The sequence below is a fragment of the Amia ocellicauda genome, chromosome 11 (genome assembly GCF_036373705.1).
Source record: "Amia ocellicauda isolate fAmiCal2 chromosome 11, fAmiCal2.hap1, whole genome shotgun sequence".
NCBI lineage: Eukaryota > Metazoa > Chordata > Actinopteri > Amiiformes > Amiidae > Amia > Amia ocellicauda.
In genome coordinates, this window is record NC_089860.1 from 19,324,403 (window position 1) to 19,345,471 (window position 21,069).

The 21,069-nt window shown below is 37.5% G+C and overlaps 2 protein-coding genes across 3 annotated transcripts; one reads left to right on the forward strand and one right to left on the reverse strand.

Moving 5' to 3' along the window:
- Nucleotides 1-3,865: 3,865 nt before the first annotated feature.
- ins (preproinsulin) lies at nt 3,866-5,529 on the forward strand. Of its 2 annotated transcripts, none has more exons than XM_066716812.1 (3): nt 3,866-3,919; nt 4,628-4,837; nt 5,292-5,529. In XM_066716812.1, exons 2-3 carry the CDS (start codon nt 4,648-4,650, stop codon nt 5,438-5,440), a joined length of 339 nt encoding a protein of 112 aa, XP_066572909.1. In that variant the 5' UTR covers nt 3,866-3,919; nt 4,628-4,647; the 3' UTR covers nt 5,441-5,529. The 2 variants fall into 2 exon arrangements, with proteins under 2 accessions (XP_066572909.1, XP_066572910.1); XM_066716813.1 differs by having other exon boundaries at nt 3,889-3,919; nt 4,603-4,837.
- A 1,793-nt stretch (nt 5,530-7,322) lies between these two features.
- On the reverse strand, nt 7,323-16,172 carry hmmr (hyaluronan-mediated motility receptor (RHAMM)). Its single transcript, XM_066716814.1, has 22 exons — nt 16,016-16,172; nt 15,591-15,692; nt 15,378-15,451; nt 14,975-15,052; nt 14,509-14,697; nt 14,319-14,405; nt 13,831-13,942; nt 13,320-13,385; nt 13,035-13,108; nt 12,807-12,893; nt 12,580-12,680; nt 12,351-12,416; nt 12,009-12,187; nt 11,664-11,812; nt 11,250-11,464; nt 10,927-11,043; nt 10,407-10,565; nt 9,805-9,960; nt 9,020-9,101; nt 8,516-8,692; nt 8,106-8,256; nt 7,323-7,776 (listed from the first exon to the last, which is right to left on the reverse strand). The coding sequence occupies exons 1-22, from the start codon at nt 16,059-16,061 to the stop codon at nt 7,757-7,759; spliced, it is 2,487 nt and encodes an 828-aa protein (XP_066572911.1). The 5' UTR covers nt 16,062-16,172; the 3' UTR covers nt 7,323-7,756.
- Between the last annotated feature and the right edge of the window lie 4,897 nt (nt 16,173-21,069).

Here is a 21,069-nt window from a genome sequence, read left to right on the forward strand (position 1 = left end):
AATTAGGATTATATATATATATATATATATATATATATATATACATACACATATACACTCATCTAAAGGATTATTAGGAACACCTGTTCAATTTCTCATTAATGCAATTATCTAACCAACCAATCACATGGCAGTTGCTTCAATGCATTTAGGGGTGTGGTCCTGGTCAAGACAATCTCCTGAACTCCAAACTGAATGTCTGAATGGGAAAGAAAGGTGATTTAAGCAATTTTGAGCGTGGCATGGTTGTTGGTGTCAGACGGGCCGGTCTGAGTATTTCACAATCTGGGATTTTCACACACAACCATTTCTAGGGTTTACAAAGAATGGTGTGAAAAGGGAAAAACATCCAGTATGCGGCAGTCCTGTGGGAGAAAATGCCTTGTTGATGCTAGAGGTCAGAGGAGAATGGGCCGACTGATTCAAGCTGATAGAAGAGCAACTTTGACTGAAATAACCACTCGTTACAACCGAGGTATGCAGCAAAGCATTTGTGAAGCCACAACACGTACAACCTTGAGGCGGATGGGCTACAACAGCAGAAGACCCCACCGGGTACCACTCATCTCCACTACAAATAGGAAAAAGAGGCTACAATTTGCACAAGCTCACCAAAATTGGACAGTTGAAGACTGGAAAAATGTTGCCTGGTCTGATGAGTCTCGATTTCTGTTGAGACATTCAGATGGTAGAGTCAGAATTTGGCGTAAACAGAATGAGAACATGGATCCATCATGCCTTGTTACCACTGTGCAGGCTGGTGGTGGTGGTGTAATGGTGTGGGGGATGTTTTCTTGGCACACTTTAGGCCCCTTAGTGCCAATTGGGCATCGTTTAAATGCCACGGCCTACCTGAGCATTGTTTCTGACCATGTCCATCCCTTTATGACCACCATGTACCCATCCTCTGATGGCTACTTCCAACAGGATAATGCACCATGTCACAAAGGTCGAATCATTTCAAATTGGTTTCTTGAACATGACAATGAGTTCACTGTACTAAACTGGCCCCACAGTCACCAGATCTCAAGCCAATAGAGCATCTTTGGGATGTGGTGGAACGGGAGCTTCGTGCCCTGGATGTGCATCCCACAAATCTCCATCAACTGCAAGATGCTATCCTATCAATATGGGCCAACATTTCTAAAGAATGCTTTCAGCACCTTGTTGAATCAATGCCACGTAGAATTAAGGCAGTTCTGAAGGCGAAAGGTGGTCAAACACAGTATTAGTATGGTGTTTCTAATAATCCTTTAGGTGAGTGTATATATATATACACACACACACACACACACACATATCAGACCATCATTCTTTAGTTCTTTGATATAGTGCCATTGCTAGCTGGAAATGGGAGGAACGTGTATACTATTTGCACTGGCGGGTTACTCAGGACAATACAGGAAGCTGTGTCTGTGTGTCCTATGCTGCTGCTTTAATAATACAAAATAAATCTGCTGTGATACTTTTCAGTTCCACTTTTGAAATTATAATAGCATATAACAAGTTTCAGAGAATGCTTATTTGTTTAGTTTCTGTTATATAATAATAACAACATCAATAATAATATAGCCTAATTCTGAGGTAAATGCAGAAGGACCACAAGGTGATAATTTGATAAGGTGAAATTAAAGAGAAACAAAGCAGAAGCCTAGTTACTGAGCATTGACTTGTGAATCACAATCCGTTTAATTTCCAGGAGGAATAAATAAAGGACATTTCATTGGAGCCGAACATCTGAGTGTTTCGTGCTTCACCGCACGGTCAACCCAACGCAGAGTTACTGAAGGGGGCAGGCCCAAGAACCACACTGCTTAATGGACAGACGGGGTATGTCACCCGCCCAATACTACTGTAGCTAATGGAATGGAGGTTAGACCAGTGCTGTAGCTATAGAATCTAGAGCTCCAAACTTAATAACTCCTAGTCAGCTAGAACTTCCGCCCCACCTTTGCTTTTTAAACAGTTTTCAGCAGAATCAACAGGACTCCCAAAGTAGATGCTACATTAGAGAATGAACTAATGAATAAGGGTTACACAAACATTTTTCAGTTTTGTTTTGTCATGTTTTACATTAACTATAAAACAGGTGCCCTGTCACTTAATTCCTTGCTATCAGAATGTTTTTTCATTTTGAGAAACTAACATCACAAGCATATGCAGACAGAAACAGAAAATGTATTGAAACAATATATATGTATATTTATTTTAGACGGCAGTTTTGGTGACTTTTTCAGTGCTGAACTTGTAAGTGCTTTGTTATAATTTGATAAAACCCTTTATATCATGACAAACAATAAGCCATTAGTCGCCATTCCAAATGACAAACCCAACATTTATTTTAGTGAAAATATTTACTGTGCAATCAAACTGCCAACAAGCCCCTTTTTTAAATAAAGCTTGATTCAGATTTTGCACTCTTTGATTCTCTCTCTTACGGTTATTTATTTCTTGGCAGACACCCTTATCCAGGGTGACTTACAAAATATAAGCGCAATACAAAGTGCAAAAATACAGTTCAGTACAAGGCATTAAACATTACAAAATCAGATTTACATAATACAAAGCAATTCAAAGCATAATACATTGCACAAATTCCAATTTAAATTTTTTCTTCATTGTGGGCATTTAATTTGGCCAGGGACAGGCAGTCACTGATCAATGGGATATTGTATATGTCAAAACCAATACTCTGTTGTTATTGTGAACAGCTTAACAAGAAACAAAACTACAAAAAACAAGGTAATTATTTGAGGAGCTCTGCAGTTCATAAGGCCACAGTTGCTAGATCCATTTGTATAGGAGTACCTAGTTGGGTGAAGATACTGCATAGGCAAAACATACCAGTTTATTTCAGACTATATAATGTTACCTTCTTCTTTATTCCCAACGGCTTTACAAATCACATTGATAGTAATGTGTCACATCTGGAGTGTTTCCATTACCCTTGGCACCAGATTAGCTGGGGTCACTTAATCTTTCTTTGAAAACTAGGCTGGGCAATTGATATAATGTGATGGACTGACTGCAGTGAATGTGATGCCAAGAAAATTATTAAAGTACAGTGACAAGTAAGTCATTTTCCTTTGGAAGGACCAGTAGTCATGCAGTTGCGGTTCTGATGGGGGGCCAGTGCCCCCACGACAGCAAGCTTAGCCCCTCCTGTTGCCCCCCTAACTAGCCCCCCTAACTAGCCCCAAACACAAAACAAGTCAGCACACCCAACTTCAAAAAAGCAGACTAGCAGACCCCCCTTCTCCAGGAATGCAGATAAATTGATGGCCCCCCATAATATTACAACTGGCCCCATTTCCCAATACAAATTATACATATTTGAATGGTGCAAATATATCAAAAGACATTCTTTTTCACATTTCTTCCTAAACAACAAAAGTCCAGCAAATTTTGAAAATGCATTAAGTTTCCCTGAAAGCAACAATATAAAACTTACCATTACATTTCAATACACCTTAGTCAGCCAAGTAGATTTAATCAGGAGAATCACACTAACCATCTGCTGAAACAGACAAGCCCTCATTAGGACTTGCTCTAATATTTGTCTTACTGTCACTAATGGAGTGGCAGATGTTCAGGCTTGTTCTGGTCAGTATCTGTGATGGGGCCCTTAACATGTTATTCACATCCCAATTGGTACTCTAACTTCATGGCTCAACACTCTTGAATGGAATCAATAGCATTTACCAAGAAAAACATATTTAACGACTTGGAAAATTAAATTGGGCATTTTTAACTTGCTTACAGTGCAAATTAAAGTTTTGACACACTCATATCTACGTCACTATCTTACTACTTAGCATTTTAGTGAATCACTGAAAGACTATATATATAGCAAATCCCAAGGTTGCTTTCTCAACATCCACCCTTTCCAACAGGCTGTAACTTCTGCTTTGCCTAAAAGGTAAGACTGACATTTGATTTATACAATGCGAAAATAAAAAAAGGTTCAAATCTTAAAATACAACACTTTATACAGAACATAAAACTGTTAATGTATTCAAAAGTATGTATTTTTTTAAATAAGGATTTCAGGAGCAGATATGAAAATCTGAACCATTGAATAAAGCATGCGTTGTAATATTATATTTCTAATATTTAATGCAACATTTGGAATTCAGTTTAATTTTGGTTTAACCTTTACATAAATGTTGCTATTGTAATCTTGTATTTGTTTAAATGTAAAATTGCATCATGGCATATTCAAACAGCATTTGTGTTATTTATAACTGTATTTAGATAAGCTAGGCCTAGACCCATGAAAGAGATTATAGAAGTTGGAACCTTTTTCTTATAAAGGAAGCTTACATAAATCTAGATAAAGCCATATTCCTCAATATTAATGTATGATGTGGTATAGCAGTTTATGAATACATAGTGGATATTCTCAAAGTTTAGTAAATGTAAAACAATGTTAACTTCTAATAGGGAATACAGACAAAACAGACAGGACTAAAGGATTCTTCTCCGCATATCCGTTTATAAGCTTTCAAGAAATGCATCAACCATTTAATAAAATTAGTTAACGCATCAGTAGTGTTTTAGAATTTTTACCTACACACAGCTGTGCACTCAAGCTTGTACTAGACATTTTTGTTTCTCATCGACATAGCACTCCACATCACATTCACCATGGCCCTCTGGTTGCAAGTCATCTCTCTGCTTGCCCTGCTCCTCTGGTCTACTCCACGCTCGACTGATGCTGCTGCCAGTCAACATCTATGTGGCTCTCACCTGGTTGAAGCACTCTTCCTAGTCTGTGGAGAGAGTGGTTTCTTCTACAACCCCAACAAATCCAAGAGAGAGATGGAGCCAGTATTTGGTAAGATGGCCTTACTGCAAGTTATACAGAAGACAATATACACTTAAAAAACTTTAAAGTAAACCCAGTCAATGTGATGCAACTTTCAATACAATGGTCTAAATACGGGGTTCCCAAACACTTCGTTTTCGACCCAAGCACCCCTTTCACAGCACAATAGCATGAGAACCGGGGATGGGGTGCTCACAGCAAATTAGCGTGAGAGCGGGGAAGGGAGTGGGAGTACTGGCAAAATAGTGTGAGAGCTGAGGGGGGGAGTGGGAGTACCAGCAAAATAGTGTGAGAGCTGGGGGGTGGGAAGGCAACATAGCGTGAGAGTGGGTGGGGGGAAGTGCAGACTGGGGTTGGGCAAACAGTACAGTCGTCAAAATGACTGATCACTTACATTCGCCATCACATTTTATTGCGCACCATTGTTTGGGAACCGCTGGTCTAAATGTTAGACTGTCTGTAGGTTTCCTAGGTGCAAAGACTGCTCAGGACAATGAAGTGGATGAATACCCATTTAAGCAACAAGGAGAAATGAAGGTGAAGAGGGGCATCGTGGAACAGTGCTGTCTCAAACCGTGCACCATATACGAGATGGAAAAATACTGCAACTGAAACCAGAACTGTTGATTGTGGTGCTGATGTTTTGTGGAAACACACTAAATGTTTTCAGTATTTTAAAAATAAACAATAACTGAAAAGTGCTGGTGATTACTGAGCTACTTTCTAGAACAATATAAGGTCTACAATGTATAAATAATGCATTAAAATGAGTTTTTCTACAATAACAGTTTCCTTAGATGTAATATTTAAATGGGAGTGGAAGAGTTGACCATCCCATTAAAGTATGTAGAAATACAACTATAAAAAATCCTACATACAGTCCTTACACTTAATAAAGGTGTATAAAATAAAAAAAATTAAGACAAGACATTTAGTTCAGGCACGAAGTCCCCAATAACCAAATATAGGCCACTTTTGAGTTGATTAATTTGTAATGATTAAATTAGGAGAGTAAAGGAGAATAAACTGAAAGGAGGAGTCTCAATGGTTAATAAAAGGGCTACACCTAAAACACCTACACCTTTTCCTTTTTCAAATAACCCTTGTGGTAATAAAGTTCAAATTTGTACATTGTAACAATACAGCCTTTTTGTTCGCCATCATTGTGTTCACTAACGGCAGCAACAATGTGAGAGGACTATTATGCAGTCAATCTCTGGCTGGAACGACACTGCTCAAGCACGCTACCCTCTCTAACACTGACCCCTGACAGCCCCTCACACAACTGCCCCGGGCGGGAACCAGCACCCCTATTTATGCCTTCTGGCCCCGTGACTAGCTCCACCAATCATGGCGCCTCCGGTGTTCCTGCGCGGGGCCAACTCTTAACCCCGGAACTACCCCGCTGTAACACAAGCATGGTCACCAAATGAACACACTATAAACCACCCCACCCCCCAAAACACATATATACATGAACATGCACGCCCCCCAAGTCCCAGATTGCTACAATATTAATATATAAACACATTAAAGGAAAAACCAACAAAGTGTCTCGGTAAGGTGTTGGGCACCATGAGCCACCAAAACAGCTTCAATGCTCTTGGTACAGATTCTACGTGTCTCTGGATTCTACTGGAGGGATGAACACCATTCTTCCAAAAGATATTCCCTCATTTGGTGTTTTGATGATGGTGGTGGAGAGCGCTGTCTAACACGTCGGTCCACAATCTCCCATAGGTGTTCAATTGGGTTGAGATCTGGTGACTGCGAAGGCCATAGCACATGATTCACATCATTTTCATACTCATCACACCATTCAGTGAGCCCTCATGCCCTGTGGATGGGACATTGTCATCCTGGAAGAGACCACTCCCATCAGGACAGAAATGTGTCACCGTAGGATAAAGGTGATCATTCAGAATAACTGTCATGATTTGCAGTGACCCTTCACTCTAAGGGGACAAGTGGACACAAACCATGCCAGGAAAATGCCCCCCTCAGCATAACAGAGCCTCCGGACCCCCTCACTGTAGGGATCAAGCAGTCAGGCCTGTAACGTTCTCTTGGTGTCACCATACATGCACTCACCCACTTGTCCAGACTATGGTGAAGGATGACTCATCTGACCACATCACTTTTTCCCACATCTCTGTAGACCAGTGCCTATGGTTTTTGCACTACTGAACTCTCACATGTGCATTTGTCTTGTAATGTGGGGTTTATACACTGCCATCTTAATCCAAAAATCGAGGTAAACTGGACCAGCTCAGCATTTTAATACATGCCACAGAGCATGATCGGATGTTAATTGCTTAATTGTATCATGCAGTACACCTCTTTGGAGGCATCTAGATCCGTTATGTTCCTCCACTCATTTATTCTGGATTTTACATAGCAATCAAGTTACTTCACGAACTGAAAATAAACAGACCAACATGACTTCTAGAGGGTTGGTGTTCCTGAAAGGAAGGAGTCAGCAGTATAGGCATGATCATATTAAAATCAATTTATTTTAAAACTAATTAAAAATACATCCAGTAAATTAAAATCTTAATTGCAATGTTGTCTTCCTATCTGGGATGTCCTCACTTCTACAAAGTAGAAATACCATTATAAAAAGGGGTAAAATAATAATATCCATACATCGACCAAGACTGCATATTTTTAAAAGTTATGAATTTTTTATTTAACAACGTGTAAAAAATAAAAAATATACTTTGTTCCCATTAAAGTCTATAGCTGACTCTTCCCATAGAATTCAACCCTGAGACTCCCAGTCTGCCCTACACAAAGCCATCACTAATGCAATTATGATTTGGAACAATGAGTTTACAAGCATTTACTAAAGTTATCTGGTTCCCCCCAAAAAGCTTAAGATACAATAACTGTTATACAAAACAAGATTAAATTCTCTGAAGGTGAAGTTTAAAACATTATCCGATTTCCTAAAAAGAAAAGAAAGACCAGTTAGTGTCAAATTCAAGCCCATAACCAGAAAAATTAAAATAGTACCAAGTGAATTTCATATTCCTTTCCTCCATATCAAGATCAACTATCTAGATTATACTACAAATCCAAAAATGACATGCATATTTTGCAAGTCAGTTAACATGACTGAAAATATAAATTCTGGATATTTTAATTAGATCCCTTAAGTTTTGCCAACATTTCAAAGTGCTACAATTAAATTTATGGACTTAGGCATCACTATTGTTAAGATTAAGAGTTACCACAATTAGATTTTGAAAGTTTAATGATAATCTATTAATCTTACCTTCTCTAAGAGGAGTGGAAGGCCTAATATTTTCTTTGCTGTCATGCTGGAAGGCTTTAGATGGATCAAATCTTCTCTGTCCTTGATTTTGTTTAAGTTCTTCCACATCTTTTTTGAGCTTCCACGTCTGGCTCTTCAACTTTGAGACTTCCTGAATACATAAATAAGATCCTTAGGTTTTCATTAGAAACAAAGGTGTATAACTGATCTTACATACAGGCCTACTATCAGTTTATAATGGAATAAGAATTTCTTAAATATCTACATGCCCCATGAAAGTTGCTTCAACTTGACCAAGTGGAGATGAAGACAAGGAAATGAATCTTGGTGTTGCTCACAAATATTTTCATTTTGATAAAGAAAAAAAAAACAATTTTTAAATTATGGATGTTACCATTACAATCCCATACCTGCTTCAGATTGAGGTTTTCCTCCTTGAGTTTCACCACATGTTTGATTTTTTGCTTTTGGTTTTGATGGCCCAGAAGTTGAGCATATGCATCAGCGAGTTTGTTAAGTTCACCCTGCGCAGCTCCATTCTCATTCAAGAGGGCTTTCCTCTCTGCCTCAAACCCATCTAGTTGTTGCTTTTAAAAGAACAAAAATATATATTAAATGCACATCCTAAAAGGTTAATGAAGCTTCAATTTTGTAATTTATGTAAAACTGATTACATGGATGTGTGACAGCAATGGTTTTAGATGGGACACCTATTACCTATGCATCTAATATTGTAAAATATGATGAGCATGTGGGCGGTTAAGACTTTTATATTGAATAATTACAGAACCAAAGATGCACTACTATGAAAAGAAACTGATATTAACAGCGGTCTAAACATTTTTGCTATAATGTGTTCATGCTACCACAATCGTTTTCAGTCATCCGTTTTATAAACTGAAGCATCTGCTAACCTGGAAAGGCTTGACTTTAGCATACAGTTGTTCATAGAGTGATCTCCAGTGCTGAACCTCCGACAGATCCACAACAGGTGCACTGCAAAGAAGAGTGTACTGAATGAGACCAGTCCGAGTACTAAAATCAGGTTACAAAGGAGTGTGCTGGGAATATAAAAATAAATCGCAAAACCACCATCATATCTGAAATATATTTTATATATAATTGGGAATACATACAATCTGTTGTGCTAGTTAAAGTTAGGAATGAGACTTTGCAATTGTATTTCAATGATGCCATCACAAAAAGTGTTTACAATGAAACAATAGCTACAGACATCAAGGTTTTTATGATACGTATTAGAAATAAGGCATGTAAGATTTCACAATACAAATTTCAGCTTTTTTTTTTTATTACCATAAACAACCCATTACACACTTTAAGCAATACATTGAAACCTAAAATAAAACATTAATATTCATATTTTCTTCATGTATTTCACATGGTAGAACATAAGATGCATATCCATTCCTTCACTTGTTCATAAACTCATCTTGCAAGATAGAGCCATTACAAAACAATAACAATGTATAGCTTTTGAAAAGTGGAAATCCATCTAAAAGCGAGCTCAAAATTATTGGGCACTGATTTTGAAATAAATGTTAATGGTTACCAACAAAACTGCAAGTTGAGAGTTGCACTAGGTGACCAAGAACAGGAAACCAAATATTTGGGAATCCGCTATGAGGTAGTAATTACACAGTGTTTCAATACCTATCAATTAGTAGAATTTAAAACTTACCATTTATCTTCAGCCTCTTTAAGCTGCCTTTGGAAGTTCAGGCTCTGATTTTCCATTTGCTCCTGAAGACGCGTTACTTCCAGAGCATGAGAATCTAAGGCTTTTCGGAGCTCTGAGTCTTTCTGAGCTAATTTTGTTTGGACATCCAGCAACATCCTAATAAAACAAAAGCACATGGAAAAACAGGTGAAAAAATATAGAATTCAGAATAAAAGCTAAAAGTCTGCAAAATGTAAACTGCAAAAACATGACAGATTCAAGTGTTTTTTAGAAATTATTAAATTATATATAATTATTTATAGTTAGAAATTATTAAAAGTTAAAATACAAATATTACAAATGCAGACTCCGAAGTAATTGCAAAATAAGCTTTTTAATTAAATTAAGGATCATTTTGCGACAGATGTAACAAGAATCAGGTGGCCGAATTGTGCCCTTCCAGAGGACATTTGGATGTTAGCTTAAATGTCAGCAGTACAGAAGCACAAATTGATTCAAAATAGCCAAAAGCGAATGAGAAGGATAAAGCATTAACAGAAGAAAGTGCAATGAGAAGGTTATATTTGTAAGATATTAAACAAACCAACATCCCCTGACAGTACCTGGCATATTCCTCCTTGGCTTTGTGCTGGGATTGTCGCGTTTCTAGACCGTGTGTTTGTTCTTCTTCCAATTGCTTTGTCAACTTCATAATTTCTGCCTCTAGTGTGTGGTTCCGATCTTCAAGGCATCTAATATCTTCAGTCATAGATTTTTTGGTACTACAGGTAAAACATTTAAAAAAACATTTGTTTATTGCATTATCAACAGAAAACTAAAAGCTGAATAGTTTTAGCACAGATAATTCAGGGTGTGAGCACATACGTCAACTTGAAATCTGTTACAGAAGTATACAATCTACATGCAAACCTAAATGACAAATTAAAAGACATTAAAGTTTAAAGGATACTAATAAATAGTCACTAGACCTTATATTAATGTAAAAAACAAAGCTCCATTGTCAACTTCAAACATTTTAAATGGTCTTATGGGAAAAGTTATATGAATCAGAACTACATACAGTTCAATGCAAGAAAAGAAAGTTAGAATATTTTTGATTTAACAACTTAAACTGTGATTTACCTCTCCATGTCAGTTGCCATGTCACCAATCTTCCTTAGAGAGTTGCTGAGATCCTCTTTTAGTTTTGTCATGGCCTGCTGGTTAGTGCCAAACATTTCCTCAATTTCAGCGGTCTTTCTACAAGGACAGGGATAAACTCAAACTACAGTCTTCTCAAAAGCAACTTTTGTTCTTCAGTTTACATATATTCAGCAAAAGCAACAGTAAACTTTTCTCTGATCCTTACCATTGCTGAAATAGGGCAACATGGACATTTAATCAATTCACCAAAATGTCTAAGGTTCAGCAAGAGTTGTGAAAACAAGCAGTCACTTGAAACATACCTATTGAGCTGACCATGAATGCAGAGGATCTCCTGGGCCCTCTGTTCATTCTGCTCCTCTAGGCGTCGTATTATCTCTTCACTGTTTAACTCTTTGGTCTCCAAAAGGCTAAGCTCCTCCAAGGCTTCTTCCAGCTCCCCCTCCAACTGGCACCTCTCCGCCTGTGTGTCAGCCTGCAACTTCTCCAGTAGGGCATGAAGGGTGTTGGACCGCCCCTTTGGATCAGAGGAAAGACCAACCATGTTCAGTAAAACCCTCAAACATCTTCAGTGATAAAAAGTGTGTGTATATATATCTATATATATATATATTATACATACACACACACATACATATATACACACACACACACATTTTTTATATATATATATATATATATATTACAAATTGCAGGAAAATATAAGGGGTGGAAACCTTTTCTTCATTAAGCAATGATTGCAGTTGCTCCTGGGATTGTTGAAGTTTCTGGTGCTCCACTACTTCATTTCTCAGCTTTTCTTCCAGACACTTGATTTCAGCTACTAATTCATCGTGTCGTCTCTGACTGGTTTCATCTTTCACGTCTAGGTAAAAATCAAAAGAAAATGAAAATGTACTTAAGCCTATTACTGTATACTTGTGGAAACCATTGTAACGAGCATAATGAATGATTCCCATTGTTCTACTTTTTCCCATTCTTGTCTGGGACCATATTGACTTACTTTTACCAAAAGACTATAGGGTTCTTTCATAGGACCAATACACTGCAGGGAAACATACCTTTCTCCTTTTCAAGTAGCTGGCACTTGTCATTTAGATGTTGTATTTGTTGAGTCAGTTGCTCTTGTGTGTTTTGGAGAAGATCTTTCAAGCTCATGACAGCCTTTTCTTTTTCTTCCAATTGGTTTTGCGAGTCACGCAGGTTTTGTTTATGCTGCTCCATTTGTTCATCAATCTCACTGTAGAGATCGAAATATTAGTTTAAAATAGGAATGGTAGCAAGTTTTTTTCTCTTTTTTTTTTATGTGTAGGACACTATAATAATATTGAATCTTTCCTACACATCAAGTTTTCTGAAACCTTCCTTAAAAATGCAGAATATTAATAGAGAGATGAATTTACCAAAGTCTTGTCTTGCAGTGCAACACATTTCTCTCCATTTCAGCTTTCTCGTCCTCAGTTTTGGATCTATCAAAGGAAATAAGTTACAGATGTCTATGATATATCACTATCAATTATTTCCTTTAAAGTAGTGAACAATTCGCTGTACATTACTTGGAGCTAAAATTTTTAAATTTAAAAAGACATGTTTAAGGCGCATTACGGCTTTCGCATTTAAAGCATCACTCACAGGTGTTCTTGAAGTTGGTCAACTTTATTTGTCAGTTCCATCAACTGGTTCTGTTTGGCTTCCAATTGTCTCTCAGTTTCCTCCAGTTTCTTCACAATATCCTAGAATTCAATAAACCAGGTAAGTGGAAAGGAAAATAAATACATAAATTCAGTACAATATATATATATATATATATATATATATATATATATAAATACAAGAAAAGCAGAGAAACTATAGGACACCTTGTACTTTTGATCGGCAGTAGCAGAGGCCAGCTGGAGCTGATCTGTATACTCCTTTTCCTTTTTAGCAGCTTTTAAACGGAGATCCTGAAATAAGAGTTAAGTGTTAGATTTCATTAAATTGGTTAACGAGCAAATATTATCTATTGAGGTTTCCATTTACAGGATTTACACAGAAAAATAAAGCCTTCAAACAACAAGAAAAAGTTCAAAGAAAAGGGGAAATACCTGAACTTCTTCATTAGCATTATCCAGGTAACACTGCAAGGCTGTGATCTCTGACCTTAGTTCTTGTATCAGAGCTGAAAGAGATAAATAGGTCACTATAAGTGTATTGAGAAAATTCACAGGTTCAGTACAAAAGGTTGCAGATTGTGAAAAATGTTTAGATCAATTACTTCCTTTTGTTACAATAATAAAATACAATCATTTTAATAAGTACATACAAAAAGCACATGTATGGTTTGCTTGATTTATGTGAATGTAAAAGTTTTATGGGCTTTAATCTCTTACCATGTAACCTGTCCATTTCATTCTCCAGTTCCTCGTTTTGCACTTTTGTCTCCTGTTGCAAGTCCTCTAAATAAGACCAGATAATATTGTTCATTACCAAACAAGACCAAGAGAAATATATCATGTGGGCTTGCTAAAGTGACCTGTCTTTCCCAAACATACCATTCAGGTTAGTCTCCTAAAGATAAAAGCATGTGGAGATGTAAAATCCTATGTGAATCAAGCTTTACTTCATTCCACCTGAGCTGCATTTCTAAGACTTGTACAGGTACAAATGAAAACAATGTACAGAATACTTAAAATCCACAGTGATGGATGTTGCATATTCAAATTGCAAATACAACATCACACAGGCAGACTGGGTTGTAATACATTGTACTGAAAGAGCAGGCACCTGATGCTAATTTTATAACCCTAAACATTTTCAAAGTAGGCTGTCTTCTCCTAAAATAAAAATATGAAGTGTTTAACAACTTTAAGTTTATTTCTTTAAATTATTTTGCAAACTTACCAAGGGATTCATTCCTCTCTTTAATTGCTTGTAGAGTAGCTTTGGAAGCTTCCAAGTCAGTTTGTAATACTTTAATCTGCCCTTCCAAAGTGATCTGCACATAACTGAGCTCCTAAATACAGGTAGAAACATTAAAAGATGTAATCTTCAACCCCAAAAAAACAAAACATTTTACTTTATATTACAAAATATGAAATAAAATAAAAAGCTTTCAGGAGGTCCTTGTTTATTAAGTATGAAGTGCTTCTATAATATTCCTTAACCCCTAACCCTATCATGTCTAGTGCCAAATCCAAGATTGTCATTAAAGCAGGCAGGTTTGCTTCTATTTCTGCATCAGATGCAAAACACCCTTCTGCTTACAAAGATTAATACATTCTGCAGCACCTCTTAGAAATTAACAAATTGCTTAAACATCTCTTCCTTTTAAGCAACTTAAAATGCAACATTTTATTTACATTCAGTATGTGTAAAACATTAAAACATACCTTATCTTTTACATCAATCTTATTCTTGGCTTCAATTAATTCCATACAGAGGGTGTTGATTTTCTTCTTCGTGCCATCCTCAGAAAACTGCAGAAACGTTACAATCATAATGTTAACTGAAATTTGAAAAGGGAAGAAGGATACAAATCATTCATGGAGAACACCACTACTTGCAATAAAGCATTTTAACCTTCGTTTTCAGGAGGTCATTAGCTTTTTTCAAATCTGAAAGTTGTCTTTCATGAGAAGCAATTATGGCTGTAAGGCTGGTCTTCTCCCGCAATGCAGTGGACAGCTTCCCCTCAGCTTTCTTTAACTCCTCTTCTAAAGCTCGGAGTCGTTTGTCTTGCTCTCCTCGCTGCTGAAGCAATGAACGAATCTGGGTAGAAGAAATTGTGAACTTAGGTCAAAGTGATTAACAACCAAATCTCTCTATAGAGAACAAAAAATATTTACAAAGCTCTCTACACTACTGTAAGAAAGGCTGATTCTAATTAAAGATGTCCTGTTTCTAGTTGTTTCACCTCAAGAACAATACCTTCAAGAAAGCAACTCAAGTTCAGAATTGAGGCATTACGGATCATTTCTCCTTTTCTCAAAGCAGTGGTCATTTCCAAAATGAACATTTAAAGAATTAACAATGTTAACAAATGCACCTCTTTCTCCAGTAATTTATGTTGTTTTGTCTCTTTCATGAAGGCTTGTTTGTTTTTCTTCTGGTTTTCTTGACTGACCTGAAAGAAAAGTTACAATTAAATTTAAAATTGGCAAGCCTTTCCAATGCATTACATTACAGATTACATGAACATAAATAATATTAATGCAAAGATTTCAATTCAGTATTTTTTTAATAGCATTCCCAACCACACAAGTTTTCAGTACCTACAGAACAGATTATTTTCAAAGCCATTGTTCAATGCTAATATTATATTACTATTCTTAAAAAAAAAAATGGCATGCCCTTCATATATTTTTGGGAAAGCCCTTATCAGTTTAAAAATAAACACATACATACATTTGCCAATAACACACTGAAATTACACTTGGAAAAACACTCACTAGTCCATCTGCAGACAAGGTGCGTCGCATTGGGGATGTCATTTTCTCCATCCCAAAGGAGGGCTGGCAAACATCTGCAAAACAGAATCAAAACCATTTACAACCAACATGGGCAGAAAACGATGGATGCATTTTCAACTCCTGCAAGATAAATATTTACAATATACGTAAAATAAGTTAGTTAGGACCGAAAATCGATTAAATTGAACTGACCCTTCTTCGTTTTAAAGCGCTCAGATTTCTGAAAGGACGCGGCGCCCTTTGATCCGGACTCCCCCAGTGTCACGTCATAGGTCCCCGGAGGAGGAGCACAGCCTAAACAAGGAGGTAAGGGTTGGTTTTATTTGACATTAATCTACACTGTTAGAAAGTAGAGTAGAAAATAAGCACGCCTTTCTGCCAATCTAACAAAACTCACCCGACAACAGCTTTAACTGCTTTAGGAGATGCTAACTCCCTCCTTACATCACGATAAATAATACTATATACAGCTACTGTATTTTCAAATGAATTGGCAACTTTGGTTGAAGTTGCAAAATAACACTGAACGAATTGTTAAAGTGAAACATGCGATGAAATGCATTGTTCCAATGAGGTTAAAAAAACAATGCTCGCCTGCACTCATGATTTATACTTACCAATCTGTTCGTTAAACCGCTTTAACGGGGCCCTTGGAAAAGACATATTACAGAAATAACAGCTCCTTAAAATAAGAAATGCTGTAATAATCCGCACAAGACGCAGCTAGTTAAACGACATAAACACCAAACAGAATTCAAACTGAGCCCGCCGGAAGTTTAAATCAAACGTCATGATCCTATCCAATCAGAGAAGCCCGACAGCGGAAGAGGCTGAACCCGGACCAATTGCAATGAGCGCCAGCGTGCGCTTCAGAGGAAACAGTTGCAGAGTTGCGAGCAATTGGTCGCTTTCATGTAGCGCAGACTTCCGCAGGTCTGCGCGGATCTGCGCTGCTCCACCAATGGGATCGCTGGGATTCTGCAGATCAGCCGAAGTCTGTGCTACAATAACGCACTTCAATTCTTTCAAAAGTCAAGCAATCAGCACCTGCATTCTTGCATGCTATACTATACCACTGTACACCCTGATTAAAAGTTCTTCCGAGATAAGCTTCTTAAACTAGATTTTCAGTTTAACATTTTAATATTCTTCTCTGCGGATGTATATTTTGTAGGAGGTTGAACTAAGCCAGCGTCTAGGACCATAAGGCTGCATGCAGTGGGAATCTGCAGAATTGTTAACTTGTTATTGATGTTTCAGCATGTTTCTTTGAAGCTGGAAGGAAAGCCATGTTTAGTGAAATGAATGTAGATCATTTAATTCTGCACTAGTGTATTTCAGTATAACGAAAATAGTTTATGTCGGTCTATGCTTGTACGAAAATGAAAAGCATATTGCTAATATAATTTGTTAGAGACATTAATGGTCATCATTAAATACATATCCTTAAATATCAGACTTGCAGCCAAAACCTTCTAACAAACAAGACTGCGTGACTGCAGAAAATGAATCGGTGTTTTCAGGTGCACGTTGTAGGACGAAAGAAGTGGGATTTCCAACAACAATTGGAGTGGTTTGACTGGTAATATGAATTGTTGTAATGAATGTGAAAACTGAAAATTGTGAGAGGGTCTGAATACACAGCTTTGGAAAAAATTAAGAGACCACTGCAAAATGATCAGTTTCTCTGGTTTTACTATTTACAGGTATGTGTTTGGGTAAAATGAACATTTTTGTTTTATTCTATAAACTACTGACAACATTTCTCCCAAATTACACATAAAAATATGAAGGGCTGCCATACATGTAGAAATGCTGATGTAAGAACAATTTGCAGTGGTCTCAATTTTTTCCAAAGCTGTATATACAAAAGTTTTAATTTAAATGTTTAAGATTGCTTACACTTTGGGAAATTATTAATTATTATTATAATTATTATTAGTAGAAGTATAAGTAGTTGTAGTAGTATTGGTGGTGGTGGAGGAGGTAGTATAGTGGTAGTAGTAATAGCAAATTATTATTCTAAATTGACAAATATCCAAAGTGCATTATTAAAATCTGTTCAGTTGCTGCAGTTCGATCACATGTAGGGCATGTGCACATGGCCCATGCAAGGAAAATCATTTTGTGTAGTTCATTTTATGACATCACATGGACTCTTGACTTCATTGTTGTTTTTCTGCCATTCGATCACATCCAAGTTGATCACAGTTGTTTATCGTTTAATTGTTATTAGGTCGATGTAACTATAACCAACTTCACTGCTAGATGCCGCCCTTGTCTTTCCTCTGGATATTGACTATCCTCATTATTTAATTATCCCCACAATAATTACCTCACCTGCTCCTCATCTCCTTGCTTCCTTTGTGACACTCCCTAAATGAGAAGTTTTGTCTTTCCTTTTGTGCCTGCAACTCTGAGTATTTACCTATTTATTTATTTATTTATTTATTTATTTATTTATTTATTTATTTATTATTCATTCCCTACCTTGACTTGTCTCATTCTACCCTCACTTTTGGATTATCTATCTTGGCTTGTTCATCTGATCAGTGACCCTGTGCCTGTTTAACCTGACTTTGATTTTGGGCTTCCCCTACATATCTGTTTGCTGGCCCAAGACCTCCTGCTTTTCTACTGGTTTCAACAAATTATATGTATTCATTCCAGTTGTGAGAGTGTTTTAGTCGTACTGCTTTTTTACATTCCAGTGGTGAGATTATTATTGCAAATCTGATATTACTCACAAATGAAATGTTGTTTATATTTGACAAGTATGGTCAGTTGGTCAGTGCTTGACACCCCGCACTGTGTTGGATCTCATGGATAAGCTGTGCGTGTCACAGGACAGCTTGTCAGCTTCCCTATATATTTTGTAATCAAAGTTACAATCGTTTTTTTGGAGTACTTCTGAATTAATTTCAGTTTTAATGTATGCCTTTGTACTGTGAGCATTTTAATGTTAAGGTTCTGTGCTACTCCAACAATCATACCGCCACCGTAGAAAACATGTTACAGCAATCATTACTGTAAACTAATCCACTTCCTATGGATATTTGTATCTCAATGTCTGTGGACATTCACCTGCCATTAACTCTGTTAACTCAGATTGACATGCACAGACAGGTGACAAATTAAAGGAAAAACATGAATAAATTAGTGGAGGAACATAACGAATGCAGATGCCTACAAACAGATGTACTGCATGATACAAGTAAGCATTTAACATCTTTTTATGCATTGTGGCATGCATAAAAATGCGAGCAGGCCCAGTTGACCTAGATTTTTGGATCAAAATGGCAAGAGGAAAGGATCTAAGTGACTTTGAAAGAGGGGTGACTATTGGGGCACGAATGGCAGGAGCTTCAGTCACAAAGATGCTCAACTGGTTAGTGTTTCAATAGGAACAGTGACTAAAGTTACATCTGCATTTAGATCTATTGAAAAGACATCATTAAATAGAGTTGGAAATTGTGGACACAAGCGCACATTCAATGACCGTGATGCTTGTGCATTACTGCGATATGTAAGAAAAAACAGAAGAGCAACTCTTTCCCAGGTGACTGAGAATGTCAATTCAGGACGTGATCAGACTGTCAGCAAGAACAGTCGGTCAAGAACTCACAGAGAGGGATATTATAGTAGGGTTGAGGTGCATAAACCCCTCATTACAAAGACAAATGCACATTTGAGAGTTCAGTGGTGTAAAAACCATAGGCACTGGTCTACAGAGATTTTGAAAAAAGTGATATGGTCAGATGAGTCATCCTTCACCATAGACTCGACAAGTGGGCGAATGCATGTGTGGCAACACCAAGAGAACGGTACAGGCCTAACTGCTTGACATTCATTACATTACAAATCCTTCTTGACTCATAACTGGAAGGTTGTGGGTTCAAATCCTGGGTGGGGTGGTGCTTGTTGTACCCTTCAGCAAGGTACTTCACTTAGATTGCTCCAGTAAAACACCCAGGATAATGCCCTGGATCATGATAATGAATGCCAAAGCAAAGGCACCATAACTGCCTTTATTAGTTACTTTAAAAAGATATGTACTGTCTTGCAGTATTCATTTGTGTTTGGATTTACTCAGTATTTGACAAGTCCAATAGATGGCAGTGTAACATTGAGTGAAAAGCAAGGTCTAAGGCAGGGTTAATATCTAGCCCTCATGTAGCAACATGCGTGCTGCTTTGTTTTAATGCTTGAAATGTTCAGATTATGTGCGTATTGCGAAATTACAAAAAAATGTAATACAAATTAAGAAGAAATTATAAAACAAAAAGGATAAAAGTGAACTATTTTTTTACATTACATAACTGATTGCAACCACACCCACACTTCATTAGAAAACATTAAGACAAGCGAGTTCCAATAACATCAATTAAGTACACAGAATTAGTTTCAATTTCATTTATATATCTAAAAAGCGCAACATAAATTGTGAAAACAGATAATTTTTGCTTTGTTCTGCTAAGAAATATATATATATATATATACAGTGAGGGAAAAAAGTATTTGATCCCCTGCTGATTTTGTACGTTTGCCCACTGACAAAGAAATAATCAGTCTATAATTTTAATGGCAGGTGTATTTTAACAGTGAGATACAGAATAACAGCAAAAAAATCCAGAAAAACGCATTTCAAAAAAGTTATAAATTGATTTGCATGTTAATGAGGGAAATAAGTATTTGATCCCCTATCAATCAGCAAGATTTCTGGCTCCCAGGTGTCTTTTATACAGGTAACGAGCTGAGATTAGTAGCACTCTCTTAAAGGGAGTGCTCCTAATCTCAGCTTGTTACCTGTATAAAAGACACCTGTCCACAGAAGCTATCAATCAATCAGATTCCAAACTCTCCACCATAGCCAAGACCAAAGAGCTGTCCAAGGATGTCAGGGACAAGATTGTAGACCTACACAAGGCTGGAATGGGCTACAAGACCATCGCCAAGCAGCTTGGTGAGAAGGTGACAACAGTTGGTGCGATTATTCGCAAATGGAAGAAACACAAAATAACTGTCAGTCTCCCTCAGTCTGGGGCTCCATGCAAGATCTCACCTCGTGGAGTTTCAATGATCATGAGAACCGTGAGGAATCAGCCCAGAACTACATGGGAGGATCTTGTTAATGATCTCAAGGCAGCTGGGACCATAGTCACCAAGAAAACAATTGGTAACACACTACGCCGTGAAGGACTGAAATCCTGCAGCGCCCGCAAGGTCCCCCTGCTCAAGAAAGCACATGTACAGGCCCGTCTGAAGTTTGCCAATGAACATCTGAATGATTCAGAGGAGAACTGGGTGAAAGTGTTGTGGTCAGATGAGACCAAAATCGAGCTCTTTGGCATCAACTCAACTCGCCGTGTTTGGAGGAGGAGGAATGACCCCAAGAACGCCATCCCCACCGTCAAACATGGAGGTGGAAACATTACGCTTTGGGGGTGTTTTTCTGCTAAGGGGACAGGACAACTGCACTGCATCAAAGGGACGATGGACAGGGCCATGTACTGTCAAATCCTGGGTGAGAACCTCCTTCCCTCAGCCAAGGGCATTGAAAATGGGTCGTGGATGGGTATTCCAGCATGACAATGACCCAAAACACACAGCCAAGGCAACAAAGGAGTGGCTCAAGAAGAAGCACATTAAGGTCCTGGAGTGGCCTAGCCAG